Source organism: Coturnix japonica, unplaced genomic scaffold, assembly GCF_054131305.1.
Source record: "Coturnix japonica strain WE unplaced genomic scaffold, WE-NBRP24 Scf118, whole genome shotgun sequence".
NCBI classification, from domain to species: Eukaryota; Metazoa; Chordata; class Aves; order Galliformes; family Phasianidae; genus Coturnix; species Coturnix japonica.
This window is the reverse complement of record NW_028189021.1, coordinates 171924-194842: the sequence shown is the minus strand read 5'-3', so window position 1 is coordinate 194842 and position 22919 is coordinate 171924. Positions and strand designations below refer to the sequence as shown.

The 22919-nt window shown below is 46.4% G+C and overlaps 1 protein-coding gene across 1 annotated transcript in view; it reads left to right on the top strand.

Moving 5' to 3' along the window:
- The window catches only part of LOC107307798 (general transcription and DNA repair factor IIH helicase subunit XPD-like), an 89067-nt gene that overhangs the window by 5711 nt on the left and 60437 nt on the right, over positions 1–22919 (top strand). Inside the window, exons 2-3 of the mRNA XM_085535332.1 lie at positions 6203–6324; positions 19722–19814. Coding sequence (XP_085391458.1) covers positions 6292–6324; positions 19722–19814 — 126 coding nt within the window. The 5' untranslated portion in view covers positions 6203–6291. The remainder of the gene's footprint in view (positions 1–6202; positions 6325–19721; positions 19815–22919) is intronic.

Sequence of the window (22919 nt, the reverse complement as noted above, 5' to 3'; positions counted from 1 at the left end):
GGACCATATCTATGGGTTGGAGGACCTTGTCTGTGGTCTGGAGGACCATGGCTGTGGGTTGGAGGACCACATCTATGGGTTAGAGGACCATATCTATGGGTTGGAGGACCACATCTATGGTTTGCAGGACCACATCTATGGTTTGGAGGACCACATCTATGGGTTGGAGGACCACATCAATGGTCTGGAGGACCATATCTATGGGTTGGAGGACCATATCTATGGTTTGGAGGACCACATCTCTGGTTTGGAGGACCATATCTATGGGTTGGAGGACCTTATCTATGGGTTGGAGGACTGGGTCAGTGGGTTGGAGGACTGGGTCAGTGGGTTGGAGGACCGTATCTATGGTCTGGAGGACCATATCTATGGTTTGGAGGACCACATCTATGGTTTGGAGGACCATATCTATGGGTTGGAGGACCTTATCTATGGTCTGGAGGACTTTAGTTATGGGTTGGAGGACCACATTTATGGTTTGGAGGACCACATCTATGGGTTGGAGGACTGGGTCAGTGGGTTGGAGGACCTTGTCTATGGTCTGGAGGACTTTAGTTGTGGTTTGGAGGACCATGTATGGGGTTGGAGGACCACATCTATGGGTTGGAGGACTTTAGTTGTGGGTTGGAGGACCATATCTATGGTCTGGAGGACCATATCTATGGGTTGGAGGACCATATCTATGGTTTGGAGGACCATATCTATGGTCTGGAGGACTTTAGTTATGGGTTGGAGGACCATATCTATGGTTTGGAGGACCATATCTATGGACTGGAGAACCACATCTATGGGTTGGAGGACTGTAGTTGTGGGTTGGAAGACCACATCTATGGTTTGGAGGACCACATCTATGGTCTGGAGGACCACATTTATGGTTTGGAGGACCATATCTATGGTTTGGAGGACCATATCTTTGGTCTGGAGGACCTTAGTTATGGTTTGGAGGACCATATCTATGGTTTGGAGGACCACATCTATGGTTTGGAGGACCATATCTATAGTTTGGAGGACCATATCTATGGGTTGGAGGACTTTAGTTATGAGTTGGAGGACCATATCTATGGTTTGGAGGACCGTATCTATGGTTTGGAGGACCACATCTATGGTTTGGAGGACCATATCTATGGTCTGGAGGACCTCAGTTGTGGGTTGGAGGACCATATCTATGGGTTGGAGGACCACATTTATGGTTTGGAGGACCATATCTATGGGTTGGAGGACCATATCTATGGGTTGGAGGACCACATCTATGGTCTGGAGGATCATATCTATGGTTTGGAGGACCGTATCTATGGGTTGGAGGACCACATCTATGGTCTGGAGGACCTTGTCTATGGGTTGGAGGACCATATCTAAGGTTTGGAGGACTTTAGTTGTGGTTTGGAGGACCATATCTATGGTTTGGAGGACTGTATCTATGGTCTGGAGGACCATATCTATGGGTTGGAGGACCACATTTATGGTCTGGAGGACTGTAGTTATGGTTTGGAGGACCATATCTATGGTCTGGAGGACCATATCTATGGGTTGGAGGACCATATCTATGGTCTGGAGGACCATATCTATGGTTTGGAGGACCATATCTATGGTCTGGAGGACCATATCTATAGTCTGGAGGACCATATCTATGGGTTGGAGGACTGTAGTTGTGGGTTGGAAGACCGTGTCTATGGTTTGGAGGACCATATCTATGGTTTGGAGGACCACATTTATGGTCTGGAGGACTTTAGTTGTGGTTTGGAGGACCATATCTATGGTCTGGAGGACCATATCTATGGTTTGGAGGACCACATCAATGGTCTGGAGGACCATATCTATGGTCTGGAGGACTTTAGTTATGGGTTGGAGGACCACATTTATGGTTTGGAGGACCACATCTATGGGTTGGAGGACCTCAGTTGTGGGTTGGAGGACCTTGTCTATGGTCTGGAGGACCATATCTATGGGTTGGAGGACTGTATGTATGGTCTGGAGGACCGTATCTATGGTTTGGAGGACCGTATCTATGGTCTGGAGGACCATATCTATGGGTTGGAGGACCACATCTATGGTTTGGAGGACCATGTCTATTGTCTGGAGGACTGTAGTTGTGGGTTGGAGGACCATATCTATGGTTTGGAGGACCACATCAATGGTCTGGAGGACCATATCTATGGGTTGGAGGACCATATCTATGGTCTGGAGGACCACATCTATGGTCTGGAGGACCATATCTATGGGTTGGAGGACCATATCTATGGTCTGGAGGACCACATCTATGCTTTGGAGGACCATATCTATGGGTTGGAGGACCTTATCTATGGTTTGGAGGACCATATCTATGGTCTGGAGGACCGTATCTATGGGTTGGAGGACCATATCTATGGGTTGGAGGACCATGTCTATAGTTTGGAGGACTTTAGTTGTGGTTTGGAGGACCATATCTATGGTTTGGAGGACCACATCTATGGTTTGGAGGACCATATCTATGGTTTGGAGGAACATATCTATGGGTTGGAGGACCATATCTATGGTTTGGAGGAACATATCTATGGTTTGGAGGACCACATTTATGGTTTGGAGGACCGTATCTGTGGTCTGGAGGACTGTATCTATGGGTTGGAGGACCACATTTATGGTTTGGAGGACCGTATCTGTGGTCTGGAGGACCATATCTATGGTTTGGAGGACCGTATCTATGGTTTGGAGGACCATATCTATGGGTTGGAGGACCATATCTATGGTTTGGAGGACCATATCTATGGTCTGGAGGACCACATCTATTGTTTGGAGGACCACATCTATGGGTTGGAGGACCACATCTATGGGTTGGAGGACCTTATCTATGGTCTGGAGGACTTTAGTTATGGTTTGGAGGACCATATCTATGGTTTGGAGGACCGTATCTATGCTTTGGAGGACCATATCTATGGTCTGGAGGACCATATCTATGGGTTGGAGGACCATATCTATGGTTTGGAGGACCACATCTATGGGTTGGAGGACTGTAGTTGTAGGTTGGAGGACCATATCTATGGGTTGGAGGACCATATCTATGGTTTGGAGGACCGTATCTATGGTCTGGAGGACCATATCTATGGGTTGGAGGACTGTAGTTGTGGTCTGGAGGACCATATCTATGGGTTGGAGGACCGTATCTATGGGTTGGAGGACCACATCTATGGGTTGGAGGACCACATCTATGGGTTGGAGGACTGTAGTTGTGGGTTGGAGGACCATGTCTATGGTTTGGAGGACCACATCTATGGGTTGGAGGACCATATCTATGGGTTGGAGGACCTCAGTTATGCGTTGGAGGACCATATCTATGGTCTGGAGGACCACATCTATGGGTTGGAGGACCATATCTATGGGTTGGAGGACCTTAGCTCTGGGTTGGAGGACCGTATCTATGGTTTGGAGGACCACATCTATGGTCTGGAGGACCGTATCTATGGTTTGGAGGACCATATCTATGGTTTGGAGGACCATATCTATGGGTTGGAGGACCTTATCTATGGGTTGGAGGACCATATCTGTGGTCTGGAGGACCACATCTATGGTTTGGAGGACCATGTCTATGGTCTGGAAGACTGTAGTTGTGGGTTGGAGGACCATATCTATGGGTTGGAGGACCACATCTATGGGTTGGAGGACTGTAGTTGTGGGTTGGAGGACCATATCTATGGGTTGGAGGACCGTATCTATGGGTTGGAGGACCACATCTATGGGTTGGAGGACTGGGTCAGTGGGTTGGAGGACCTTGTCTATGGTCTGGAGGACCATATCTATGGGTTGGAGGACCGTATCTATGGTTTGGAGGACCGTATCTATGGTCTGGAGGACCATATCTATGGGTTGGAGGACCGTATCTATGGGTTGGAGGACCATATCTATGGTTTGGAGGACCATATCTATGGGTTGGAGGACTGTATCTATGGTCTGGAGGACCGTATCTATGGTTTGGAGGACCGTATCTATGGTCTGGAGGACCATATCTATGGGTTGGAGGACCACATCTATGGTTTGGAGGACCATGTCTATTGTCTGGAGGACTGTAGTTGTGGGTTGGAGGACCATATCTATGGTTTGGAGGACCACATCAATGGTCTGGAGGACCATATCTATGGGTTGGAGGACCATATCTATGGTCTGGAGGACCACATCTATGGTCTGGAGGACCATATCTATGGGTTGGAGGACCATATCTATGGTCTGGAGGACCACATCTATGCTTTGGAGGACCATATCTATGGGTTGGAGGACCTTATCTATGGTTTGGAGGACCATATCTATGGTCTGGAGGACCGTATCTATGGGTTGGAGGACCATATCTATGGGTTGGAGGACCATGTCTATAGTTTGGAGGACTTTAGTTGTGGTTTGGAGGACCATATCTATGGTTTGGAGGACCACATCTATGGTTTGGAGGACCATATCTATGGTTTGGAGGAACATATCTATGGGTTGGAGGACCATATCTATGGTTTGGAGGAACATATCTATGGTTTGGAGGACCACATTTATGGTTTGGAGGACCGTATCTGTGGTCTGGAGGACTGTATCTATGGGTTGGAGGACCACATTTATGGTTTGGAGGACCGTATCTGTGGTCTGGAGGACCATATCTATGGTTTGGAGGACCGTATCTATGGTTTGGAGGACCATATCTATGGGTTGGAGGACCATATCTATGGTTTGGAGGACCATATCTATGGTCTGGAGGACCACATCTATTGTTTGGAGGACCACATCTATGGGTTGGAGGACCACATCTATGGGTTGGAGGACCTTATCTATGGTCTGGAGGACTTTAGTTATGGTTTGGAGGACCATATCTATGGTTTGGAGGACCGTATCTATGCTTTGGAGGACCATATCTATGGTCTGGAGGACCATATCTATGGGTTGGAGGACCATATCTATGGTTTGGAGGACCACATCTATGGGTTGGAGGACTGTAGTTGTAGGTTGGAGGACCATATCTATGGGTTGGAGGACCATATCTATGGTTTGGAGGACCGTATCTATGGTCTGGAGGACCATATCTATGGGTTGGAGGACTGTAGTTGTGGTCTGGAGGACCATATCTATGGGTTGGAGGACCGTATCTATGGGTTGGAGGACCACATCTATGGGTTGGAGGACCACATCTATGGGTTGGAGGACTGTAGTTGTGGGTTGGAGGACCATGTCTATGGTTTGGAGGACCACATCTATGGGTTGGAGGACCATATCTATGGGTTGGAGGACCTCAGTTATGCGTTGGAGGACCATATCTATGGTCTGGAGGACCACATCTATGGGTTGGAGGACCATATCTATGGGTTGGAGGACCTTAGCTCTGGGTTGGAGGACCGTATCTATGGTTTGGAGGACCACATCTATGGTCTGGAGGACCGTATCTATGGTTTGGAGGACCATATCTATGGTTTGGAGGACCATATCTATGGTTTGGAGGACCATATCTATGGGTTGGAGGACCACATCTCTGGTTTGGAGGACTGTATCTATGGGTTGGAGGACCACATCTATGGGTTGGAGGACCTTGTCTATGGTCTGGAGGACCATATCTATGGGTGGAGGACTTTAGTTATGGGTTGGAGGACCTTGTCTATGGTCTTGAGGACTGTAGTTGTGGGTTGGAGGACCATATCTATGGGTTGGAGGACCATGTCTATGGTTTGGAGGACCACATCTATGGGTTGGGGGACCATATCTATGGGTTGGAGGACTGGGTCAGTGGGTTGGAGGACCATATCTATGGTCTGGAGGACCATATCTATGGGTTGGAGGACCATATCTATGGGTTGGAGGACCTTATCTATGGGTTGGAGGACCATATCTATGGGTTGGAGGACCATATCTATGGTTTGGAGGACCACATTTATGGTCTGGAGGACTGTAGTTATGGTCTGGAGGACCATATCTATGGTTTGGAGGACTGTATCTATGGTTTGGAGGACCATATCTATGGTCTGGAGGACCATATCTATGGGTTGGAGGACCTCAGTTGTGGTTTGGAGGACCATATCTATGGTCTGGAGGACCACATCTATGGTCTGGAGGACTGTATCTATGGTCTGGAGGACCATATCTATGGGTTGGAGGACCATATCTATGGGTTGGAGGACTTTAGTTATGAGTTGGAGGACCATATCTATGGTTTGGAGGACCATATCTATGGTTTGGAGGACCGTGCCTGATGGTGGCGCTGTTGCAGCGGTGACGCGGAACTGTGGCCAGCTGTTACTCGAGCTCTGCTCGGTGGTTCCCGACGGGGTGGTCGCCTTCTTCACCAGCTACACCTACATGGAGGCCTGCGTGGCCAGCTGGTACGAGCAGGTCAGAGCGCCCCCTGGTGGTAAACACCGGTACTGCACCCCATAGAGACCCATAGGGACCCATAGAGACCCATAGGGACCCATAGAGACCCATATGGACCCATACAGACCCATAGGGACCCATATAGACCCATAGGGACCCATATAGACCCATAGAGCCCCATATAGACTCATGTAGACCTATATAGCCCCATATGTAGACCCAAATAGCCACATATAGACCCATATATAGACCTATATAGGACCTATATAGACCCATATAGACCCATGCAGACCCATATAGACCCACATATAGCCCCATATAGACGCATATAGCCCCATATAGACCCATACAGACCCATAGGGACCCATATAGACCCATATATAGACCCATGTAGACCCATATAGCCACATATAGACCCATATAGACCCATATATAGCCCCATATAGACCCATATAGACCCATATATAGCCCCATATAGACCCATGTAGATCCATATAGACCCATGTAGACCCATATATAGACCCATATAGACCCATATATAGACCCATATAGACCCATATATAGACCCATATAGACCTACATGGAGGCCTGCGTGGCCAGCTGGTACGAGCAGGTCAGAGCGCCCCCTGGTGGTAAACAGCGGTACTGCACCCCATAGAGACCCATAGGGACCCATAGAGACCCATAGGGACCCATAGGGACCCATAGAGACCCATATTGACCCATATAGCCCCATAGAGACCCATAGAGACCCATAGGGACCCATAGAGACCCATATAGACCTACATGGAGGCCTGCGTGGCCAGCTGGTACGAGCAGGTCAGAGCGCCCCCTGGTGGTAAACACCGGTACTGCACCCCATGGGTCTATATGGGTCTATATACCCATATAGCCCTGTATATAGACCCATAGAGACCCATATAGCCCCATATATAGACCCATATAGCCTCGTATAGCCACATATAGACCCATGTAGATCCATATAGACCCATATAGACCCATGTAGACCCATATAGACCCATGTAGACCCATATAGACCCATATAGCCTCGTATAGCCACATATAGACCCATGTAGATCCATATAGACCCATATAGACCCATGTAGACCCATATAGACCCATGTAGACCTATATAGACCTGTATAGACCCATATATAGACCCGTATAGACACATGTAGACCTATATAGACCCATATATAGACCCATGTAGACCCATATAGGCCCATATAGACCCATATATAGACCCATAGAGCCACATACAACCCCATATAGCCCTGTATAGCCCCATATAGACCCACATAGACCCATATAGATCCATGTAGAACTATATAGACCCATGTATAGCCCCAAATAGACCCATACAGACCCATATAGACCCAGGTAGACCCATATTTAGACCCATATATAGACCCATATATGGACCCATATAGACCCATATAGACCTACATGGAGGCCTGCGTGGCCAGCTGGTACGAGCAGGTCAGAGCGCCCCCTGGTGGTAAACACCGGTACTGCACCCCATAGAGACCCATAGGGACCCATAGAGACCCATAGGGACCCATAGAGACCCATAGGGACCCATAGAGACCCATAGGGACCCATAGAGACCCATATAGACCTACATGGAGGCCTGCGTGGCCAGCTGGTACGAGCAGGTCAGAGCGCCCCCTGGTGGTAAACACCGGTACTGCACCCCATGGGTCTATATGGGTCTATATACCCATATAGCCCTGTATATAGACCCATAGAGACCCATATATAGACCCATATGGACCCATAGAGCCACATATAGCACCATACAGACCCATATAGACCCATGTAGCCCCATATAGCCCCATATAACCCCATGTAGAACTATATAGACCCATGTATAGCCCCAAATAGACCCATACAGACCCATATAGACCCATGTAGACCCATATAGACCCATGTAGCCCCATATAGCCCCATATAACCCCATGTAGAATTATATAGACCCATGTATAGCCCCAAATAGACCCATAGAGCCCCATATAGACCCATGTAGACCTATATAGACCCATATAGACCCATAGAGACCCATAGAGACCTACATGGAGGCCTGCGTGGCCAGCTGGTACGAGCAGGTCAGAGCGCCCCCTGGTGATAAACACCGGTACTGCACCCCATAGAGACACATAGGGACCCATAGAGACCCATATATAGACCCATAGAGACCCATATAGCCCCGTATAGACCCATAGAGACCCATTTAACCCCATATTGACCCATATATAGACCCGTATAGCCCCATATAGACCCATATAGCCACATATAGACCCATATAGACCCATGTAGACCCATATAGACCCATATAGACCCATATAGACCTACATGGAGGCCTGCGTGGCCAGCTGGTACGAGCAGGTCAGAGCGCCCCCTAGTGGTAAACAGCGGTACTGCACCCCATAGAGACACATAGGGACCCATAGGGACCCATAGAGACCCATATAGACCCATATAGACCCATATAGCCCCATATAGACCCATGTAGACCCATATAGACCCATATAGACCCATATAGACCCATATAGACCCATATAGCCCCATATAGACCCATGTAGACCCATAGAGCCCCATATAGACCCATGTAGACCTATATAGCCCCATATGGACCCATATATAGACCCATATAGACCCATATGTAGCCCCAAATAGCCACATATAGACCCATAGAGCCACATATAGACCCATATATAGACCTATATAGACCCATAGAGACCCATATCGCCCCATATATAGACCCATAGAGCCCCATATAGCCCCGTATAGACCCATATAGCCCCATAGAGACCCATATAGCCCCATATAGACCTACATGGAGGCCTGCGTGGCCAGCTGGTACGAGCAGGTCAGAGCGCCCCCTAGTGGGCAAACACCGGTACTGCACCCCATAGAGACCCATAGGGACCCATATATAGCCCCATATAGCTCCATATATAGCCCCATACAGACCCATATAGACCCATGTAGACCCATAGAGACCCATATTGACCCATATATAGACCCATATAGCCCCGTATAGCCACATATAGACCTATATAGCCCCATATAGCCACATATAGACCCATATAGATCCATATATAGACCCATGTAGAACCATATAGCCACATATAGCCACATATAGACCCATATAGCCCCATATAGACCCATATAGACCCATGTAGACCCATATATAGACCCAAATAGCCACATATAGACCCATAGAGCTCCATATAGCCATGTATAGACCCATATAGACCCATATAGCCCCATATAGACCCATGTAGACCTATATAGACCCATAGAGACCCATATAGACCTATATAGACCCATATAGACCCATATAGCTCCATATAGACCTACATGGAGGCCTGCGTGGCCAGCTGGTACGAGCAGGTCAGAGCGCCCCCTGGTGGTAAACACCGGTACTGCACCCCATAGAGACCCATAGGGACCCATAGAGACCCATATAGCCCCATGTAGACCCATATATAGCCCCATGTAGACCCATATATAGCCCCATGTAGACCCATATAGACCCATGTAGATCCATATAGATCCATCTATAGCCCCAAATAGACCCATTTAGCCCCATATTGACCCATATATAGCCCCATGTAGACCCATATATAGCCCCATATAGACCCATATATAGACCCATATAGCCACATATAGCCACATATAGACCCATATAGCCCCATAGAGACCCATATAGACCCATGTAGACCCATATATAGACCCAAATAGCCACATATAGACCCATAGAGCCACATATAGACCAATAGAACCACATATAGACCCATATAGACCCATATATAGACCCATATAGACCCATGTAGACCCACATATAGCCCCACAGAGCCACATATAGACCCATAGAGCCACATACAACCCCATATAGCCCTGTATAGCCCCATATAGCCCTGTATAGCCCTATATAGCCCCATATAGACCCATGTAGAACTATATAGACCCATGTATAGCCCCAAATAGACCCATACAGACCCATATAGACCCAGGTAGACCCATATATAGACCCATATATAGACCCATATGGACCTGTATAGACCCATAGGGACCCATATAGACCTACATGGAGGCCTGCGTGGCCAGCTGGTACGAGCAGGTCAGAGCGCCCCCTAGTGGTAAACAGCGGTACTGCACCCCATAGAGACCCATAGGGACCCATAGAGACCCATATAGACCCATAGAGACCCGTATAGCCACATATAGACCCATATAGTCCCATATTGACCCATATATAGACCCATATAGCCCCATATAGACCCATATAGACCTATATAGCCCCATATAGCCACATATAGACCCATATAGATCCATATATAGACCCATATATACCCATATAGACCCATATATAGACCCATGTAGAACCATATAGCCACATATAGCCACATATAGCCACATATAGACCCATATAGCCCCATATAGCCCCATATAGACCCATGTAGACCCATATATAGACCAAAATAGCCACATATAGACCCATAGAGCCACATATAGACCAATAGAACCACATATAGACCCATATAGACCCATATATAGACCCATATAGACCCATGTAGACCCACATATAGCCCCACAGAGCCACATATAGACCCATAGAGCCACATACAACCCCATATAGCCCTGTATAGCCCCATATAGCCCTGTATAGCCCTATATAGCCCCATATAGACCCATGTAGAACTATATAGACCCATGTATAGCCCCAAATAGACCCATACAGACCCATATAGACCCAGGTAGACCCATATATAGACCCATATATAGACCCATATGGACCTGTATAGACCCATAGGGACCCATATAGACCTACATGGAGGCCTGCGTGGCCAGCTGGTACGAGCAGGTCAGAGCGCCCCCTGGTGGTAAACACCGGTACTGCACCCCATAGAGACCCATAGGGACCCATAGGGACCCATATATACCCGTATAGACCCATAGAGCCCCATATAGACCCATATAGACCCATGTAGACCTATATAGCCCCATATGTAGACCCAAATAGCCACATATAGACCCATAGAGCCACATATAGACCCATATAGACCCATATTGATCCATATATAGACCCATATGGACCCATAGAGACACATATAGCCCCATACAGACCCATATAGACCCAGGTAGACCCATGTAGACCTATATAGACCTTTATTAGCCCCATGTAGACCCATATAGCCCCGTATATAGACCCATAGAGACCCATATATAGATCAATACAGACCTATATAGACCCATGTAGACCCATATAGACCCATATAGACCTACATGGAGGCCTGCGTGGCCAGCTGGTACGAGCAGGTCAGAGCGCCCCCTGGTGGTAAACACCGGTACTGCACCCCATAGAGACCCATAGGGACCCATAGGGACCCATATATAGACCCATATATAGACCCATAGAGACCCATATAGCCCCGTATAGACCCATAGAGACCCATTTAACCCCATATTGACCCATATATAGACCCATATGGACCCATATAGCCCCATATTGACCTATATATAGACCCATGTAGACCCATATAGACCCATATAGACCCACATATAGATCCATATAGCCCCATACAGACCCATATATAGCCCCATATAGCCACATATAGACCCATAGAGCCCCATATAGCCCCATGTAGACCCATATAGCCCCATGTAGACCCATATATAGCCCCATATAGCCACATATAGACCCATAGAGCCACATTCAGCCACATATAGCCCCATACAGACCCATATAGACCCATGTAGATCCATATGGCCCCATATAGACCCATATATAGACCCACAGAAACCCATATAGAGACCCATATAGACCCATATAGAGCCATATAGACCCATATATAGACCTGTATAGACCCATAGAGACCCATATAGACCTACATGGAGGCCTGCGTGGCCAGCTGGTACGAGCAGGTCAGAGCGCCCCCTAGTGGGCAAACAGCGGTACTGCACCCCATAGAGACCCATAGGGACCCATAGAGACCCATTGGGACCCATAGAGACCCATAGGGACCCATAGGGACCCATAGAGACCCATAGGGACCCATAGAGACCCATAGAGACCCATAGGGACCCATAGAGACCCATAGAGACCCATAGGGACCCATATAGACCCATATAGACCTACATGGAGGCCTGCGTGGCCAGCTGGTACGAGCAGGTCAGAGCGCCCCCAGTGGGCAAACAGCGGTACTGCACCCCATAGAGACCCATCGGGACCCATAGAGACCCATAGGGACCCATAGAGACCCATAGAGACCCATGTAGACCTATATAGACCCATATATAGACCCATATAGACCCATATAGCCCCATGTAGACCCATATATAGCCTCATGTAGACCCATATAGACCCATGTAGATCCATATAGACCCATATAGACCAATATAGCCCCATATTGACCCATATATAGATCCATATGGACCCGTATAGCCGCATATAGCCCCATACAGACCCATATAGACCCATATATAGACCCATATAGCCCCATATAGACACATGTAGACCTATATAGACCCATATAGACCTACATGGAGGCCTGCGTGGCCAGCTGGTACGAGCAGGTCAGAGCGCCCCCTAGTGGGCAAACACCGGTACTGCACCCCATAGAGACCCATAGGGACCCATAGAGACCCATAGGGACCCATAGAGACCCATAGAGCCACATACAGCCCCGTATAGCCACATATAGACCCATAGAGCCCCATATATGGATCCATAGAGACCCATATAGCCCCATATTGACCCATATATAGACCTATATGGACCCATATAGACCTATATAGACCCATATAGACCCATGTAGACCCATATAGACCCATATAGCCTCGTATAGCCACATATAGACCCATATAGATCCATATATAGACCCATATATACCCATATAGACCCATATATAGACCCATTTAGAACCATATAGCCACATATAGCCACATATAGACCCATGTAGACCCATATAGACCCATGTAGACCCATATATAGCCCCAAATAGCCACATGTAGACCCATAGAGCCCCATATAGCCCTGTATAGACCCATATAGACCCATATAGCCCCATATAGACCCATGTAGACCTATATAGACCCATATAGACCCATATATAGACCCATATAGACCCATAGAGCCCCATATAGACCTACATGGAGGCCTGCGTGGCCAGCTGGTACGAGCAGGTCAGAGCGCCCCCTAGTGGTAAACACCGGTACTGCACCCCATAGAGACACATAGAGACCCATAGAGACCCATATATAGCCCCAAATAGCCACATATGGACCCATAGAGCCCCATATATAGATCCATACAGACCCATATAGCCCCTTATTGACCCATATATTGACCTATATGGACCCATATAGCCACATATAGACCCATATGGACCCATATAGCCACATATAGACCCATATATAGATCCATATAGACCCAGGTAGACCCATATGGCCCCATATAGACCCATATAGCCCCATGTAGACCTATATAGATCCATATATAGACCCATATAGCCCCATGTAGACCTATATAGATCCATATATAGACCCATATAGCCCCATGTAGACCCATGTAGACCTATATAGACCCATATGGATCCATATATAGCCCCATATAGACCCATATATAGACCCATATAGACCCATATGGCCCCGTATAGCCACACATATAGCCCCATGTAGACCCATATAGCCCCAAATATCCACATATAGACCCATAGAGCCTCATATAGACCCATAGAGCCATGTACAGCCCCATATAGCCCCATATAGACCCATATAGACCCATATAGACCCGTATACACCCATATAGTCACTAATGGCCCCATATAGACCCATATATAACCCCATATAACCCCATATCACCCCATATCCACCCCATATCACCCTATATCTGCCCCCCATATCACCCCATATGACCCCATATCCACCCCATATCACCCTATATCTGCCCCCATAACCCCATATCACCCCATAACACCCCATAGCTCCATATCACCCCATATCACCCTATATCTGCCCCCCATATAACCCCAAATCACCCCATATCACCCCATATCACCCCATATCACCCCATATGACCCCATAACCGCATATAACCCCATATAACCCCCCATATAACCCCATATAACCCTATATACCCCCATATAACCCCATATAACCCCATATAACCCCATATAACCCCATATACCCCCATATAACCCCATATAACCCCATATCCCCCCATATAACCCCATATAACCCCATATAACCCCATATAACCCCATATAACCCCATATAACCCCATATAACCCCATATAACCCCATATAACCCCATATACCCCCATATAACCCCATATAACCCCATATAACCCCCATATAACCCCATATAACCCCATATAACCCCATATACCCCCATATAACCCCATATAACCCCATATAACCCCATATCACCCCATATCACCCCATATACCCCCATATAACCCCATATAACCCCATATAACCCCATATCACCCCATATAACCCCATATCACCCCATATAACCCCATATAACCCCATATAACCCCATATCCACCCCATATCACCCCATATGACCCCATATCACCCCATATCACCCCATATACCCCATATAACCCCATATAACCCCATATAACCCCATATAACCCCATATAACCCCATATAACCCCATATAACCCCCATATAACCCCATATAACCCCATATAACCCCATATAACCCCATATAACCCCATATACCCCCATATAACCCCATATAACCCCATATAACCCCATATCACCCCATATAACCCCATATCACCCCATATAACCCCATATAACCCCATATAACCCCATATCCACCCCATATCACCCCATATGACCCCATATCACCCCATATCACCCCATATACCCCATATAACCCCATATAACCCCATATAACCCCATATAACCCCATATAACCCCATATAACCCCCATATAACCCCATATAACCCCATATAACCCCATATAACCCCATATAACCCCATATACCCCCATATAACCCCATATAACCCCATGTAACCCCATATAACCCCATATAACCCCATATAACCCCATATAACCCCATATAACCCCATATCCACCCCATATCACCCCATATGACCCCATATCACCCCATATCACCCCATATACCCCATATAACCCCATATAACCCCATATAACCCCATATAACCCCATATAACCCCATATAACCCCCATATAACCCAATATAACCCCATATAACCCCATATAACCCCATATAACCCCATATAACCCCATATACCCCCATATAACCCCATATAACCCCATATAACCCCATATCACCCCATATAACCCCATATCACCCCATATAACCCCATATAACCCCATATAACCCCATATCCACCCCATATCACCCCATATGACCCCATATCACCCCATATCACCCCATATACCCCATATAACCCCATATAACCCCATATAACCCCATATAACCCCATATAACCCCATATAACCCCCATATAACCCCATATAACCCCATATAACCCCATATAACCCCATATACCCCCATATAACCCCATATAACCCCATGTAACCCCATATAACCCCATATAACCCCATATAACCCCATATAACCCCATATAACCCCATATAACCCCATATAGCCCCATATAACCCCATATACCCCCATATAACCCCATATAACCCCATATAACCCCATATAACCCCATATAGCCCCATATAACCCCATATACCCCCATATAACCCCATACAACCCCATACAACCCCATATAACCCCATATAACCCCATATAACCCCATATACCCCATATAAGCCCATATAACCCCATATACCCCATATACCCCATATAACCCCATATAACCCCATATAACCCCATATAACCCCATATAACCCCATATACCCCCATATAACCCCATATAACCCCATATCACCCCATATCACCCCATATAACCCCATATACCCCCATATAACCCCATATAACCCCATATAACCCCATATAACCCCATATAACCCCCATATAACCCCATATAACCCCATATAACCCTCCCATATAACCCCATATAACCCCATATAACCCCATATCACCCCATATACCCCCATATAACCCCATATAACCCCATATAACCCCATATAACCCCATATAACCCCATATAACCCCATATACCCCCATATAACCCCATATAACCCCATATAACCCCATATATCCCCATATAACCCCATATAACCCCATATAACCCCATATCCCCCCATATAACCCCATATAACCCCATATAACCCCCATATAACCCCATATAACCCCATATGACCCCATATATCCCATATAACCCCATATACCCCCATATAACCCCATATAACCCCATATAACCCCATATAACCCCATATAACCCCATATAACCCCATATCCCCCCATATAACCCCATATCACCCCATATACCCCATATCACCCCATATAACCCCATATAACCCCATATATCCCCATATAACCCCATATACCCCCATATAGCCCCATATAACCCCATATAACCCCATATAACCCCATATGACCCCATATAACCCCATATAACCTCATATAACCCCGTATACCCCCATATAACCCCCCATATAACCCCATATAACCCCATATAACCCCATATAACCCCATATAACCCCATATCCCCCTATATCTGCCCCATATAACCCCATATAACCCCATATAACCCCATATAACCCCATATAACCCCATATAACCCCATATAACCCCATATACCCCCATATAACCCCATATACCCCCCTATAACCCCATATAACCCCATATAACCCCATATAATTCCATATCCCCCCCTATAACCCCATATAACCCCATATAACCCCATATAACCCCATATAACCCCATATAACCCCATATAACCCCATATACCCCCATATAACCCCATATAACCCCATATAACCCCATATCACCCCATATAACCCCATATACCCCCATATAACCCCATATAACCCCATATAACCCCATATAACCCCATATAACCCCCATATAACCCCATATAACCCCATATAACCCTCCCATATAACCCCATATAACCCCATATAACCCCATATAACCCCATATCACCCCATATACACCCATATAACCCCATATAACCCCATATAACCCCATATAACCCCATATAACCCCATATACCCCCATATAACCCCATATAACCCCATATAACCCCATATATCCCCATATAACCCCATATAACCCCATATAACCCCATATCCCCCCATATAACCCCATATAACCCCATATAACCCCCATATAACCCCATATAACCCCATATGACCCCATATATCCCATATAACCCCATATACCCCCATATAACCCCATATAACCCCATATAACCCCATATAACCCCATATAACCCCATATAACCCCATATCCCCCCATATAACCCCATATCACCCCATATACCCCATATCACCCCATATAACCCCATATAACCCCATATATCCCCATATAACCCCATATACCCCCATATAACCCCATATAACCCCATATAACCCCATATAACCCCATATGACCCCATATAACCCCATATAACCTCATATAACCCCGTATACCCCCATATAACCCCCCATATAACCCCATATAACCCCATATAACCCCATATAACCCCATATAACCCCATATAACCCCATATAACCCCATATAACCCCATATAACCCCATATACCCCCATATAACCCCATATAACCCCATATAATCCCATATAACCCCATATAACCCCATATAATTCCATATCCCCTCCTATAACCCCATATAACCCCATATAACCCCATATACCCCCATATAACCCCATATAACCCCATATACCCCCATATAACCCCATATCCCCCCATATAACCCCATATAACCCCATATAACCCCATATCCCCCCATATAACCCCATATAACCCTCCCATATAACCCCATATAACCCCATATAACCCCATATCACCCCATATACCCCCATATAACCCCATATAACCCCATATAACCCCATATAACCCATATAACCCCATATAACCCCATATAACCCCATATAACCCCATATAACCCCATATACCCCCATATAACCCCATATACCCCCATATAACCCCATATAACCCCATATCACCCCATATAACCCCATATAACCCCATATAACCCCATATAACCCCATATAACCCCATATAACCCCATATAACCCCCATATAACCCCATATAACCCCATATAACCCCATATCCCCCCATATCCGCCCATATAACCCCATATAACCCCATATACCCCCATATAACCCCATATAACCCCATATAACCCCATATCCCCCCATATCCGCCCATATAACCCCATATCCCCCCATATCACCCCATATAACCCCATATAACCCCATATAACCCCATATCCCCCCATATCACCCCATATAACCCCATATAACCCCATATAACCCCATATCACCCCATATCACCCCATATAACCCCATATAACCCCATATAACCCCATATAACCCCATATAACCCCATATAACCCCATGTAACCCCATATCACCCCATATAACCCCATATAACCCCATATAACCCCATATACCCCCATATACCCCCATATAACCCCATATAACCCCATGTAACCCCATATAACCCCATATATCCCCATATAACCCCATATAACCCCATATAACCCCATATACCCCCATATAACCCCATATAACCCCATATAACCCCCATATAACCCCATATGACCCCATATAACCCCATATACCCCCATATAACCCCATATAACCCCATATAACCCCATATAACCCCATATAACCCCATATAACCCCATATAACCCCATATAACCCCATATCCCCCCATATCCGCCCATATAACCCCATATAACCCCATATACCCCCATATAACCCCATATAACCCCATATAACCCCATATCCCCCCATATCCGCCCATATAACCCCATATCCCCCCATATCACCCCATATAACCCCATATAACCCCATATAACCCCATATCCCCCCATATCACCCCATATAACCCCATATAACCCCATATAACCCCATATCACCCCATATCACCCCATATAACCCCATATAACCCCATATAACCCCATATAACCCCATATAACCCCATATAACCCCATGTAACCCCATATCACCCCATATAACCCCATATAACCCCATATAACCCCATATACCCCCATATACCCCCATATAACCCCATATAACCCCATGTAACCCCATATAACCCCATATATCCCCATATAACCCCATATAACCCCATATAACCCCATATACCCCCATATAACCCCATATAACCCCATATAACCCCCATATAACCCCATATGACCCCATATAACCCCATATACCCCCATATAACCCCATATAACCCCATATAACCCCATATAACCCCATATAACCCCATATAACCCCATATAACCCCATCTTTCAGGGTCTCCTGGAGTCGCTGCAGCGCCACAAACTGATTTTCATTGAGACGCCGGACGGAGCTGAGACCAGCGTCGCACTGGAGAAATACCAGGAGGTGAGTGTGCAAAGTGAGTGTGCAAAGTGAGTGTGTAACACCAACACTGAGTGTGTGTGACACCAAGAGACCAGCGTCGCAGTGGAGAAATACCAGGAGGTGAGTGTGCAAAACATGAGTGTGCAACATGAGTGTGTAAAGTGAGTGTGCAAAGTGAGTGTGCAAAGTGAGTGTGTAACACCAACACTGAGTATGTAACACCGACAGTGTGTGTGTGTGACACCTATAGAGCAGCGTGGCAATGGAGAAGTACCAGGAGGTGAGTGTGCAAAGTGAGTGTGTAAAGCGAGTGTGCAAAGTGAGTGTGTAACATGAGTGTGTAACACCAACAGTCTGTGTGTGTGTGTGTGTGTGTGTGTGACACCTATAGAGCAGAGTAGTGCGGCAATGGAGAAATACCAGGAGGTGAGTGTGCAAAGTGAGTGTGTAACATGAGTGTGCAACATGAGTGTGTAACACCAAGAGAGTGTGCAAAGTGAGTGTGTGACACTAATAGAACAGCGTGGCACTGGAGAAGTACCAGGAGGTGAGTTTGCAAAACACCAACACTGAGTGTGCAGAGTGAGTGTGTAACATGAGTGTGCAAAGTGAGTGTGTGACACCAAGACTGAGCGTGTAACACCGAGTGTGTAACACCAAGAGAGTGTGCAATGTGAGTGCGTAACATGGGTGTGCAAAGTGAGTGTGTAAAGTGAGTGTGCAAAGTGAGTGTGTAACACCAAGAGACCAGCGTCGCACTGGAGAAATACCAGGAGGTGAGTGTGTAAAACACCAACACTGAGTGTGCAAAGGGAGTGTGTAAAGTGAGTGTGTGACACCAAGACTGAGCGTGTAACACCGAGTGTGTAACACCAAGAGAGTGTGCAAAGTGAGTGTGTAACATGGGTGTGTAAAGTGAGTGTGTAAAGTGAGTGTGCAAAGTGAGTGTGTGACACCAAGAGACCAATGTGGCACTGGAGAAATACCAGGAGGTGAGTGTGCAAAGTGAGTGTGCAACGTGAGTGTGTAATGTGAGTGTGTAAAGTGAGTGTGCAAAGGGTGTGTGCAAATGAGTGTGTAACATGAGTGTGTAACATGAGTGTGCAAAGCGAGTGTGTAAAGTGAGTGTGTAACACCAACACTGAGTGTGTAACACCGAGAGTGTAACACCAAGAGATTGTGCAAAGTGAGTGTGTAAAGTGAGTGTGCAAAGTGAGTGTGTAAAGTTGAGTGTGTAACACCAACAGTGTGTGTGTGTGACACCTATAGACCAGCGTTGCACTGGAGAAATACCAGGAGGCGAGTGTGCAAAACACCAACACTGAGTGTGCAAAGTGAGTGTGTAAAGTGAGTGTGTAAAGTGAGTGTGTGACACCAAGAGACCAGCGTCGCCCTGGAGAAATACCAGGAGGTGAGTGTGCAAAACACGAGTGTGCAAATTGAGTGTGCAACGCTAGTGTGTAACATGAGAGTGTAACACCAAGAGAGTGTGCAAAGTGAGTGTGTGACACCAAGAGACCAATGTGGCACTGGAGAAGTACCAGGAGGTGAGTGTGCAAAACGTGAGTGTGTAAAGTGAGTGTGTAAAGTGAGTGTGCAACACCAACAGTGTGTGTGTGTGATACCTATAGAGCAGTGTGGCACTGGAGAAATACCAGGAGGTGAGTGTGCAAAGTGAGTGTGTAACAATGGGAGTGTGTAACTGTGAGTGTGTAACGTGAGTGTGCAAAGTGAGTGTGCAAAGTGTGTGTGTAACATGAGTGTGCAAAATGAGTGTGCAAAGTGAGTGTGTAAGGTGAGTGTGTAACACCGACAGTGTGTCTGTGTGATACCTATAGAGCAGTGTGGCAATGGAGAAATACCTGGAGGTGAGTGTGTAAAGTGAGTGTGTAACATGAGTGTGTAACACCAAGAGAGTGTGTCACTCACTTTATACACTCAGATCACACACACTTTGCACACTCACTTTCTTACACGCTCCCTTTACACACTCGCTGTGTTGTTACACACTCACTTTACACACTCACATTACACACTCCCATTGTTACACACTCCCATTGTTACACACTCACAGTTACACACTCCCATTGTTACACACTCCCCTTACACGCTCCCATTGTTACGCACTTTACACACTCACTTTACACACTCACTTTGTTACACACTCCCATTGTTACTCACTTTACACACTCATATCACACACTCAGAGTTACACACTCCCATTGTTACACACTCCCTTTACACACTCATATCACACACTCCCATTGTTACACACTCCCACTGTTACACACTCCCTTTACACACTCACTTTACACACTCACAGTTACACACTCCCATTACACACTCCCAGTTACACACTCCCATTGTTACACACTCATATCACACACTCACTTTGTTACACACTCACAGTTACACACTCCCATTGTTACACATCCCTTTACACACTCACTGTCACACACTCCCATTACACACTTCCATTGTTACACACTCCCTTTACACACTCATGTCACACACAGTTACACACTTAACGTGTTATTACACACTCCCTTTACACACTCACTGTTACACACTCAGTTACACACTCGCCATGTTATTACACACTCCCTTTACACACTCACTGTTACACACTCACAGTTACACACTCGCTGTGTTATTACACACTCCCTTTACACACTCATATCACACTCTTTTTACACACTCCCATTGTTACACACTCACAGTTACACACTCCCATTGTTACACACTCCCTTTACACACTCACTTTACACACTTGCCGTGTTATTACACACTCCCTTTACACACTCACCCCCCCGTTGCACACTCGCTTTACACACTCACATTACACACTCACAGTTACACACTCCCATTGTTACACACTCCCATTGTTACACAATGCCTTTACACACTCCCTTTACACACTCACTTTACACACTCGCTGTGTTATTACACACTCACTTTACACACTCGCTGTGTTATTACACAATCACTTTACACGCTCACTTTTCACACTCCCATTGTTACACACTCCCTTTACACACTGGCTCCCTGTTGCACACTCACATTACACACTCCCATTGTTACACACTCACTTTGTTACACACTCACTTTGTTACACACTCACTTTGT